The sequence below is a fragment of the Fukomys damarensis genome, unplaced genomic scaffold (assembly GCF_012274545.1).
Source record: "Fukomys damarensis isolate Sample0158 unplaced genomic scaffold, DMR_v1.0_HiC HiC_scaffold_16, whole genome shotgun sequence".
In the NCBI taxonomy this organism is placed as follows: domain Eukaryota; kingdom Metazoa; phylum Chordata; class Mammalia; order Rodentia; family Bathyergidae; genus Fukomys; species Fukomys damarensis.
The window spans coordinates 24463572-24474933 of NW_022900928.1; the positions used below are offsets into that span (position 1 = coordinate 24463572).

Genomic DNA, 11362 nt, shown 5'->3' on the forward strand with positions numbered 1-11362 from the left:
CAGTTTCATGTATGAATTTCATTCACTATATCATATTACTTTTATCAATATTTTAGAATTCCCATATTTCTTCTTTCTGTTCTTCTAGAGATTTTTATTTTATCCCACATATTTTATTTAGCTAATTTTTTTCATCTGGGTTTAATTTGTCTTAAATCCTTCAGTTTTATTTTCAGAAATTTCATTTTATGCATAGGATCGAGTACTTCCTTACTTTCTTTATATAGTGTTTACATATCTACAAATAACTTCAGTCTTTTTGTATATACTTACCTATATAAGATGTAAAAATCTGTTTTTGTTTGCTCTGTTATCTGGATGGCCTGTGGATATAATCATGTTTTGTGTGGATTCTCTTCTTTGTCTCTTCTTATTTTCATTATTGTGCTTTGTTTTCTTGTTTGGCCAGTTGTCTTTTGAATGGTGCTAGACACTATTTATTTAAAATCTAGGCATTATTTCAGCATTCACAACTCTTCTTGCTTTCCCATAAAAGACCGAAAGAGTCAGCGTTCCTGAGTCATTTCAGTCACGGAAGGGCCTGGACTAGTTGTACTTCATCCTTACTCCTATCGTTTATGTCTTCAGGGTGCAGGGCAATACCTGTTACTTTCCAGAACCTCCCGCACTGACTGATTCTGGTAAGCAGCGTTAATCTTCATTGTCCAATAAATATGTACAATTTTAATTGCTGTTTAATCTTCTTGTCTCCTCTTCCACGATTGATAATTTCCTCTAGGGAAGAAAGACCTTATATTCTAGACTAATCTTGTGTAACAACTTTGTGCTTCTCAGATAGTTTAATTTCTTCTTAAGAAATTTTTATTTTTATTTTCCAATTTCCTTTCGAGTAAAAATGGACTATTTTTCTAACTTACCACTACTACATTATAATTCTAGTATAAAATCAACATCACAGATATGGACCCTTAGCAGTCCTAGAGTTTTAACTTGAAGTATAATTCTGAACACGCAGTAGCATGAATTTCCCCTTTAATTGTGTCAACCATATAGTAGTGGTATCGTGAATTAATCAGTATCATAAAAGAAAATTAGTTTTTTTTCCTTGTCTTCTACAGGACTGCAATATTTATGAAAATATATTAGAAAGTAAGAATAGCATATCTAAATTGCTAAAATTAGTATGGAGAGTTAAGTGACATGTATCCATAGATATCTACTTTCTCTCTGTGTAAAGTTAAAATTCTTTACTATAAAACAAGCTTCACATCATGACACATTAATTTTTCATCTTGATTATCCTTAGAAGCCTTTGCTAAAGACATTATCAATGATGTAAATTTCTTGAAAAATTTCAACAGCTCTCAAAAATCCTCATTTCCCTTTTTAGTGGACTGTTATTTTACTTAATAACATAACACATAACAGAGCCCTAATTTCTTTGCCTCACCATACTTAATTTATATTTTATTTGCTATAATTTTTAATTCACAATTCATTATAGATTTTTCTATAGTGCATGTCTGCAAAATCAGTAAACACTGTAAATTTTTCAAAGGGGAGAGTGGCATGGTCTTCACTGTGTTCCAAGCATTTAGTATTTATAATTCTGAAAATAGACCCTTATTAGAAGATTGTGGCATATCCAATCTGTGGCCTTGTGTGAGCCTGCATGTGTGTGTGTGTGGGGGGGTGTTTTCCCCTAGTTTTTTAAAGTCACAGTAAAAATATAAAAGTAAAGGAAGTTTTGTTAAACTTACATGCATTAAGTATGTGATATCATCCTATATGTAGCTCAACAGGGTTAAAGAAAAAGCAAAATTCAGGAACTTTGGTTAAGCTACCAAGAAGGAGAGGGAGAGGTCTGAGGAGGGGGAAGAAAAAGGGAGAAGGAGGGACACAAGAATGGTTAAACACAAATAATTTACCAAAACTGAGTGAGTTTACACTTGTGAATTAAAAATAAACATCAAATTCATATAAAGAAAAGTAAATAAAAGGTTGATCTTGGAAAAATAAAAAATTTTAAGAATTGGATGATAAACTATTCGGTATTTGCATATGTGTGACTTATTTATTTCACTTGGGAGTATATCCTCTAAATGTACCCATTTTTGTGTGTGAAGGGAGGTTGGGGACAAGGGGAAAAAATGAGAACCAAGACCTGGCATGTAAAGGTGCAAGATCCCAGTAATGAATTTAACTCTACTGTCTACCTAGAATGTACCAATAAATTCAATTTAAAATTTAACAAAAAAGAATTGGATGATAGAAGACTGAAGGAAGCCCTGCCTAGTTAAACAAGAAGGGAGGCTCAGTGCATCGCCACCAAGACAGGTTGCTCTTGGCGACAATATATCAGTTTAACTTTTCTATAATTTATATAAAGAGAAATGTAGAATATTGCATTTATATTTAATTTACATACAATTAAATCCATTAGCTTATAAAATTCAGTGATTTTTCGCTTGTTCCCAGCGCTGTGAAATATTAAACTATAAAATTTCATACTGTTGTGACCTTGAAAAGAAACCCCATACTCAGTGGCACTAATTTCCTGTTTTCCATCCACAGAGCCTGTAGCGACGTTCAGTTGACATTTTGTCCCCACTGACTTGCCTGTTCTGGACTTTTCCTACAAATATAATCATATATGTGCTTATGGTGTCCGTTTTCGATCACTTACCTTGATGTTTTCAAGATCCACTGGTGTCATAGCACGTAACAACATTTAATGTCTTTTTATGATGAAATAATATTCCTTTGTGTGGATATAAATCATTTTGTTTACCCACCTTATCAGTGGATAGATAATTGAGTTCTTTCCATTTTAAAAGTATTCTAAATAATGAACAAGTAAGCCACATTTTTATGCTCATGTTTTAAATTTTCTTAGTATGTAATTCAGAGTGGAAACACAAGGCTATAGGATAAATCTATACTTTCCATAATGGCTGAATCATTTCACAATCACATTATCATTGTTTGAGGATTCGAATTGTCCACGTTGTCAACAAAGCTTGTTTTGCCTATGATTTTCAAAAATATTCTAGTGTTTGCAAAGTGCTGTGATTTTATTCGGAAATTTTCTTTTTTTTAATTGTGTGTGTTGGTACATTTAAGATATACGGTACAGTTACGTTTACTATGAGTAAATATGTTGAGCATCTCTTCATGTACTTTTGGGTCATTTGTGTATCTTTGGAGAAATTTCAAGTTTCGTTCATTTAATTGCATTATTGTCATTTATTTTTCAGTTGTAAGAATTTTTCATCGGTTCTGGGTGCAAATCTTTAAGACACATGTTATGTAAGCATTTTTCCTCATGTAGGATATTAGAAGGTATCGTTAAAAATAAAAATTGTATGTATTTATAGAATTAAATGTCATATTATATATATACATAGTACAGTTATTAAATATAGGTAAGTAACTTATCTGGCATCTCATATATTTGTCATGTTTGTTGCAAGGAAATTAATATCTACCTTCTTAGCAATTTCCACATACAGTACATTGTTATTAACTATAGTCACCATGCTGTGCAATAGACATCTGAAATGTATCCATTTTCTCTTATTGAAGGTTGAAACAGCTTGACCAGTAGCTCCTTATCCCCCAGTTCCTGTTTCCAGGCCCTGGCACCAGCCACTGTACACTTTCTCTGAGTTCCACAGTTTTAGGTTGCATATATAATAGTGATACTATAGTGTATGTCTGGCAGTGGCTTATTTCACTTAACATGATATCCCTCATGTCCACATATGTTATACAAAATTAAAGAGTTTCATTACTTCTTTAATACTGAATAATATTCCATTGTACATAGTTTTCACTTTTTATACACTTATCAATTGACAGACATTTACATTAATTCAGTATCTTGGCCATTATGAATAATTCTGCAATAAATGTGGAAGTACAAGCATACTTTCATTTTAATTCCTTCAGTGTGCATATCAAGAAAAGTGACTGTTGAATTATATTGTAATTCCATTTTTAAGGATTTAAGGATTCTCCATGCTGGATATTATATTTGTTATACTCATTTACACTTAGGTGGGCTGTAGGTCAAATTTCTTTGGGGGATCTTTTAAACACAAAAGTTCTTAACATAAAATTCCCAATTTATTGGTTACTCTTATTATTTGTATACTTGATGTCATACCTACAAAATAGTAATTTTTTTACGGTTCTCAAACTATACAGGTCTACTTTTACATCTTTGTCTTGAGGTTGTAATTTAACTCTTATATAGGGCATTATAAACAATTTCCAGACAATTTTTTGTATATGATGTGGAGGATAAGACCAACTTAATTATTTTGCACGTGGATATTCAGTGGTTCCAAAACAACTGATTGATAAGGTTACTCTTACTGAATCACTTTGATTCAATTATCAAAAACAATTGATCATAAATGTAAAGTTATATTTCTGGAATTTCAATTCTAATATACTTCTTCCAGGCTACTTTTACACTAGGAAAAAAGTATATTGATTATTATAGCTTTGTATTGTTTCTGCAATCAGACACTGTGAATCTTGGAACTTCTGTATGACATGATAAAAAACTGAGAGATTTCATACCAGTTGCCTTTTGCTACAAGAAATACTGAAGGATTGCTACAAGCTGAAGGAAAATAACAAAAGATGTCCAGAATACTTAAAGAAAGTAGCATTTTGGGGAGTTGAATTTTGTGCTCAAAATATTTCTTACTGTTTTGTATGATTACAACAAAATATGGAGATACCTCAGAAAAATGTTTTGATGAACAAAATATACTATTCAAAAATATTATTAGATTTCTGCTAACATGAACATGCATTAGAAATCTATACATAATATACACACTTCAGGACCATGATAAAAACAATAAATTGATGGAAGGAAAAAACAAAGAGAGATTATGGAAAGTTTGTAAGAAATCATTAAAGAAGTGAAGTTTGAAAAGATCTTAGAAATATACAAGAAAATGAAGAAGAACAGAGATCTTACATTTCAGAATGTTAAAAACCCATGGGGATTTAGCTCAGTGGTGCCACCACTTGCCTTGCAAGCACAAGGTTTAGATTGACCCGTGGTAACAAATAGAAAAAAAAATGGAATACTGAACATAATTACAAAAAGTAAATTTAGATGCTATATAAGGAAGTCTCAGAAATAAAAATAAGCATACTGTCTAATGAATTCACAAAATGTCCCTTTAAAGAGAGAGTAAAAATAAAAGTAGTAGACATCATGAGTTTCATTGTCAGCATGAGTTGCTCAGGAAATCTAAGCAGAACAATAAATTCAGATACTTAATGGAATAGAACTTTGATCCAAAAGTTTACAGATTTTTTCTATTACTTAAAATATGTTTTTGCATTAATTTAGAACTAAATATTGTCAGAATAAATAAACTGGGAAAGCACTGTGTTTAGCAGAAGGGCTTTGATGGGGAATATTTTAGGTTCCAATTCAAAATTGAAGAATTCCAAGGCAATAAGATATTCATAAAATAAATTACTGAAATTATACTTCATCAAATTGTCACTTAATATTTATTATAGACATGTAATTTATTATAGACATGTAAATAAGATTTAAGATTCTAGATAAAAGCAACATAAAAAAATGACTGCTGAAGAAAAAAATAGAGCTGAAACTTTTTTCTTCTAACAAGTATATATAATTACAATATAGTTTTAATAGAAAATAGTGAAATTAGGAAAGTTAAAATTGTACTAATAATCCACAAAAAATACAAAATGTGCAATTTCTTTTCTCATTGAGTTTATTGGTACATTTTAGGCATACAGTACAGTTACATTCATCATTGGGATCTTATACCTTTTACATGACAGGTGTTGGTTCTCATTTTTTCCCCTTACCCCTGCCCTCCATTCACCGCCTTCTCTCTGGACTATTTACAAATACTTTATTTCCATTTCTCATTTTTTTTCTTTTCCCTTATTTCCTTTACCCTACCCTTCCCACTTTCCCTACACCTTCAGTCCTTTTCTCCCTATTTCACACCATCAATTATACCATTAGGATCTTATGTACCATTATAATTTTAAACACCAGAGAAACTATTTGGTATTTACACATATGTGACTTGTTTATTTCACTTAGGAGTATATCCTCAGTATGTGTCCATTTTCTTATGAATAGCTTTAATTTCTCATTCTTTATGGCTGAGTAGTATTCCATGTTATAGAAAAACCACATCTCCTTTATCCAGTCTCCAACTGATGGGCAAATGGGCTGTTTCCAAGTTTTAGCTATTGCAAACTGTGCCACTGTAAACATACATCTGCATATATCACTGTGATATGATTCTTTTAATTCTTTTGGAAAGATACCCAGCAGAGGGATGGCTGGGTCAAATGGAATCTCTAGTCCCAGCTCTTTGAGATATCTCCATATTGATGTCCACAACACTACGAAAATATGCAATTTTTAAAAATCAGTACAAAAAAGGATTTTGAAAAACAAGAATTAAATAAAATAATTGAAAACATAAAATAAAAAAGAAGTTACAAAAATGTGAATTTTAAAAGTACTAATGAAAACAGAGATCAGAAAAGTAGAAACATATTGTGATTAATGATAATCCTGTTATCTAATTATCATATTTCACACAATAAAAAGTTTTAAAGCAACTGCAAAACAGAAAACATGCTACAAGAATGTGAAGCATAAATTCTAATTTAATATATAATGTGTTTCAATTAATAGATAAGCACATTACTTTGATCAATGTTACAAAAATCACAAAATTTTTCATCAGTGTAAATTAATATCATATAATTTACCAAATATTATGGCTGGTCGCAAAACTAAAACTTTGTTCTCTGATATCAGAAAAACACATTCTAGAATTTACCTATAAAAATCACACAGAAACTGTGTTGGACAGGATTAAAGCTGATTTTCACATTAATGTTGTGTATGTTTATTAAGTATCACTTCTGAGATGAGTGCATTGTTAAAAGTTTTTTATTTTTCTTTGCAGTAGTGATATTATATTTCTACTTTAGTTTCTTCTTTGAAGTGTAGAAGACATTTATCAAAGCTGTCAAGCAATGCAAAATGATGTGACAAGTTGAGGGCATAAAAGCTTTTTGCTTGCTCTTTGAAAATCTTATTAATATATCTTTCAAAAAGCTCCACTCTAACTCATATGTGTTACTCATAGCTGAATCTTCAGTTTCGTCATTAACTTCTCTGGAGAACTGGAGCCATAGCATGGTTTTAGCGTGCGAGGCCTTAGATTTTAGCATACCAAACTCCAAGGTCAAATGAAGGTTGAAAGAACAAAATTGAACACAGTGATAGTCAGAACTGGCATATGTCACAGATAGAAAGGCCGTATGTCACTAGGTTACCAGGCCTCATTGATATTTATGCTATGGGGAAAATGCAGAATCAATCAGTAATGTTTCCATTGGTATTTCTGAAATATAGCTTTGAAGTTGGCTGTTTGTTTTGGCTATAATTGTACTGACACTGTATATTTGCCAGACAAATGTACTACAGGCTACAGATTTGGCATTGAATTCAGGAGCATGGCTTTACAAGAGGAAAACAAAATATAAGTTCAAGAGAGGTAGACATTTCTGTTCACTTTGTGTCTTCATTTACATTCAGCAGGTAGAACAATTTAAGAAATACAAACAATTAAAAGGGACAAAGGTGTAGGGGAAATGGGAAGGGAAAGGTAATAGGAAAAAGGAAAAAAAATGAGAAAATGGAAATAAAGCATTTGTAAATAGGGAAGGGGAGGGTGAAGGGAGGGCAGGGGTAAAGGGAAAAAATGAGGACCAAATCTGTAATGTAAAGGTACAAGATAACAATGATGAATGTAACTGTACTGTATACCTCAAATGTACTAATAAACTCAAAGAGAAAAAAATACAAAATTCAAAATGAATATATTTAATAAAATGTTTAAATGCATTAATAGAAGAAAGCAGAAAATGTAGAAAAGAAGAAAGGAGGGAAAGAAAGAATGAGAGAAAAAAGGAGGGAGGGAGGGAGAGAGGAAAGAGATAAAAAGGAAGGAGAAAACAGAATATAAAGAAATCAAGCTATGGTCAGATTTTCAGTATCTCTACTCAAAGATCACCAGAGATGCAATGTAATATGTATTTTCTCGAGAAAAAAGTAATCAAGAATTCTGCATGAGCTTATATAAACAGAAATCACCAAGCTATGTTCTAGGATTTTCGTTCTAAAATAGCTTATCCATCTTCAATTTGAGATAAAATTATCCCTTTCAGGGTCTAAATCACTTAGTGCACAAGAGCATAAAAACTAGAATTGCAAATTTGCAGTATTAAGGTAAAAAAGTAGGAAGGTATACAGAAGGTTTCCTTTAAGGCAAGCACGTGAGTCTTCCTAGGAGGATCAAAATCTTTAGAAACAGAACACAAGAGTCTCATCTTTTGTTAAGCACACTGAGCACTCGCTCTCTGATCTGTTTGGTCCTTACACCGTAGATGATGGGATTCAGTGAAGGTGGAATAACCAAGTACAGGTTGGCAACGAGAATGTGAATGTAGTGTGGGATGCTGTGTCCAAATCGATGGGTGAGGAAAGAGAAGACTGAAGGGATGTAGAAGACACCGAGAACTGCAACATGAGAGCCACATGTGCTGAGGGCTTTTACCCGTGCATCCTGTGACGGGAGGTGGAACACAGCACGGAGAATGTAAACATAGGAGATGCCGATAAGCACAAGATTCAGGAGAAACAGCGAGACCACAAAGAGTCCATAGATAGCATTCATACGAATATTTCCACAAGCTAACTTTGCAATGCCCATGTGCTCACAGTAGGAATGAGCTATGGTACGTGCGTGGCAGAAGGGGAGGCGGTAGATGAGATAGATCAAGGGAAGTAAGAACAGAGCTGGACGAATTACAATCCATAAACCAATGCCCACCAGCACCCTAGGTGTCAAGATGGTTGTGTAGTGCAGTGGAGCACAGATGGCCACATACCGGTCAAAGGCCATGGCCATGAGGACTTCAGCCTCCATGCCGGTGAAGGCGTGGATGAAAAACATCTGAGCCACACAACCTCCAAAGGTAATCTCATGAGCATCAAACCAGAAGATGCCCAGCATGCGGGGCACAGAGGTGGTAGAAAGAGCCAAATCAATTGTTGAAAGGATGGCCAGAAAGTAGAACATGGGCTCTCGGAGGAACTGCTCTGTCTTGATGACTGCTAAAATTGTGGCATTTCCCATTAAAGCCACAAGGTAAATAGAACAGAAAGGCAGAGATAGCCAGCCATGGAGTTTTTCCAGACCTGGGATTCCAATGAGGAAAAATGTGGCTGGGTGAAATATGCTCCAATTAGAATGGTATAACATTCTGTTCATAAAGTCTTTTCCTATGCCAATATCTTCCAGAGTTCTGCCTAACTTATCTTCCAGAAAGTTTAGTGTTTCTGTTTTAGTATTTAGATCTTTAATTCCCTTGGATTTTAATTTAGTGCATGGTGAAAGATAATTTTTTAATCTTTGGCAGGTTGAGATGCAGTTTTTCCAACACCATTTATTAAAGAGGCTATCTTTCTTCCAGTGGGGACTGTCAGCTCCTTTGTCAAAGATGAGGTAGCTGAGTACATCTGGAGTTGTTTTTGTGTCTTCCAATCTGTTCCACTGATCCTCAGGTCTGTTTCTTTGCCAGTACCATGCTGTTTTTATCACAGTGGCTATAAAACATTCTGTGTTGGTCACAGTAAGTGAAATTCTTCCTCTTGGGTTGGGGATGGGGGAAGAGTGAGATCAGTGAAGGAAGAAGGAAGGAAAAAGGTGGTATATTAAATTGCTAGCTGTGAGTTTCAGTAGCGTTGAAGTTACTTTACTACAAAACAAGTGTTTTAATGAAGCCCATCACATGAATCATCTACTAACACATTAGGCATTCTCAGAATGTATGGTCATTCACCTAAACCAGGAAGTCAATTCTTACTTGGTCTCTTCTTTCACCAGTTCAAGATACTGGAAAGCTGGAGAGAGTAAAAACCAGACAACCTCAGATTGTTTTTGTAAGATAAGAAGTATTTTTTTGTAGTTCTATTGAATTGCAATGCTTTGATGGAGAAGGAATCAACTTGTGGAATGGCCTGAGGGACCAGAGAAAGATACTTAATTTATTCCTTCAAAAGCCTACTTAGAATGATATGAAGATAATTTTTCTGTAAGCTGCAGCACAGACATTTTGAAAATAAAGCCTAGGGACTGGCAATTTAGCTCAGTGGCTCTGCCACCTGCCTTGCAAGCACAAGGTCCTGAGTTCAATCCCTGGTATCAATAATAATAATAATAAATAAATAAATAAATAATAAAGCCTAGATACTTTCATTCATTCTTGGTAGTAGCTGCACTTTGCAACCATATTTTTAAATATCTCAATTTCTTTTTTCAATAAAGAAACATACTGAGCTGACAAAGAAAATGAATTTCCCATATTTTTTCAATTCATTCCAACCCAGATAACAAAAAAACTGCAAAGTCTTACTTATTTCTACAAAAATGTAGACACTGTGGCCAATTAAAATATCATTGTCCAGCAGAAAAATAATAGCAAAACCAATGGATCTGTGTTCCTTACTGTGAGGCTAAACTTAGAAGCCTATCTCAACAGTATGGGTCTACCAGTCTCATTAATTGCTACTCCTATTGAAATTGAATTCATCTCATGAAATTAATAAGATTTTATGCCTGTATCTTCATGAGAAGTTATATATATAAAATTTAATTTAATATATAATTTATTTATGAATAATACATCCCCATTACTTTTATGTATTGTGATTTAATAGAAAAGTGGTTATGAATTAACACTTAACTTCTATTTTTTCTGCTGGTATACGGGATGTAGTAACACAGTCAAGATCTCAGCCTGTTCTGCCCCTGCTTCTCTCGTGTACAGCCACATCTACTCACCAGAAATCACAGCTGTTTCTCCTCAGCCTTCCACAGAGCATCAAGAAGCACAGTACTTAATCTCCTTTATGGATAGCACCGGAAAGGTAACTTCGTGATAGGCTTCTACCACCTGAGCACCCCTCCCCTGGCCTGCCTTCCTTCCTTCCTTTCTTTCTTTCTTTCTTTCTTTCTTTCTTTCTTTCTTTCTTTCTTTCTTTCTTTCTTTCTTTCTTTCTTTCTTTTTCTTTTAAACCAGAAAAGGAACTCTGGACCTTGTGCTTGTGAGGCAAGTGGCGGCACCACTGAGCTAAATCCCAGCCTGAGGCCCCTTTTTTTAATCTCAGCTTTAGACAGAGGTCAGAGACTGAATCCCCAAAGACTACTCCACAATCTCTAGATCTGCTAAAAACAAAACCAAATGAAACACCCCAAGAACACAAGCAAACCAAGATATACATATGTACATAGGA

The 11362-nt window shown here is 33.7% G+C and overlaps 1 protein-coding gene across 1 annotated transcript; it reads right to left on the reverse strand.

The window, feature by feature from the left end:
- Positions 1–8390: 8390 nt before the first annotated feature.
- Positions 8391–9329, reverse strand: LOC104857874 (olfactory receptor 52J3). The gene has a single exon (XM_010617943.1). It carries the CDS (start codon positions 9327–9329, stop codon positions 8391–8393), a length of 939 nt encoding a protein of 312 aa, XP_010616245.1.
- Between the last annotated feature and the right edge of the window lie 2033 nt (positions 9330–11362).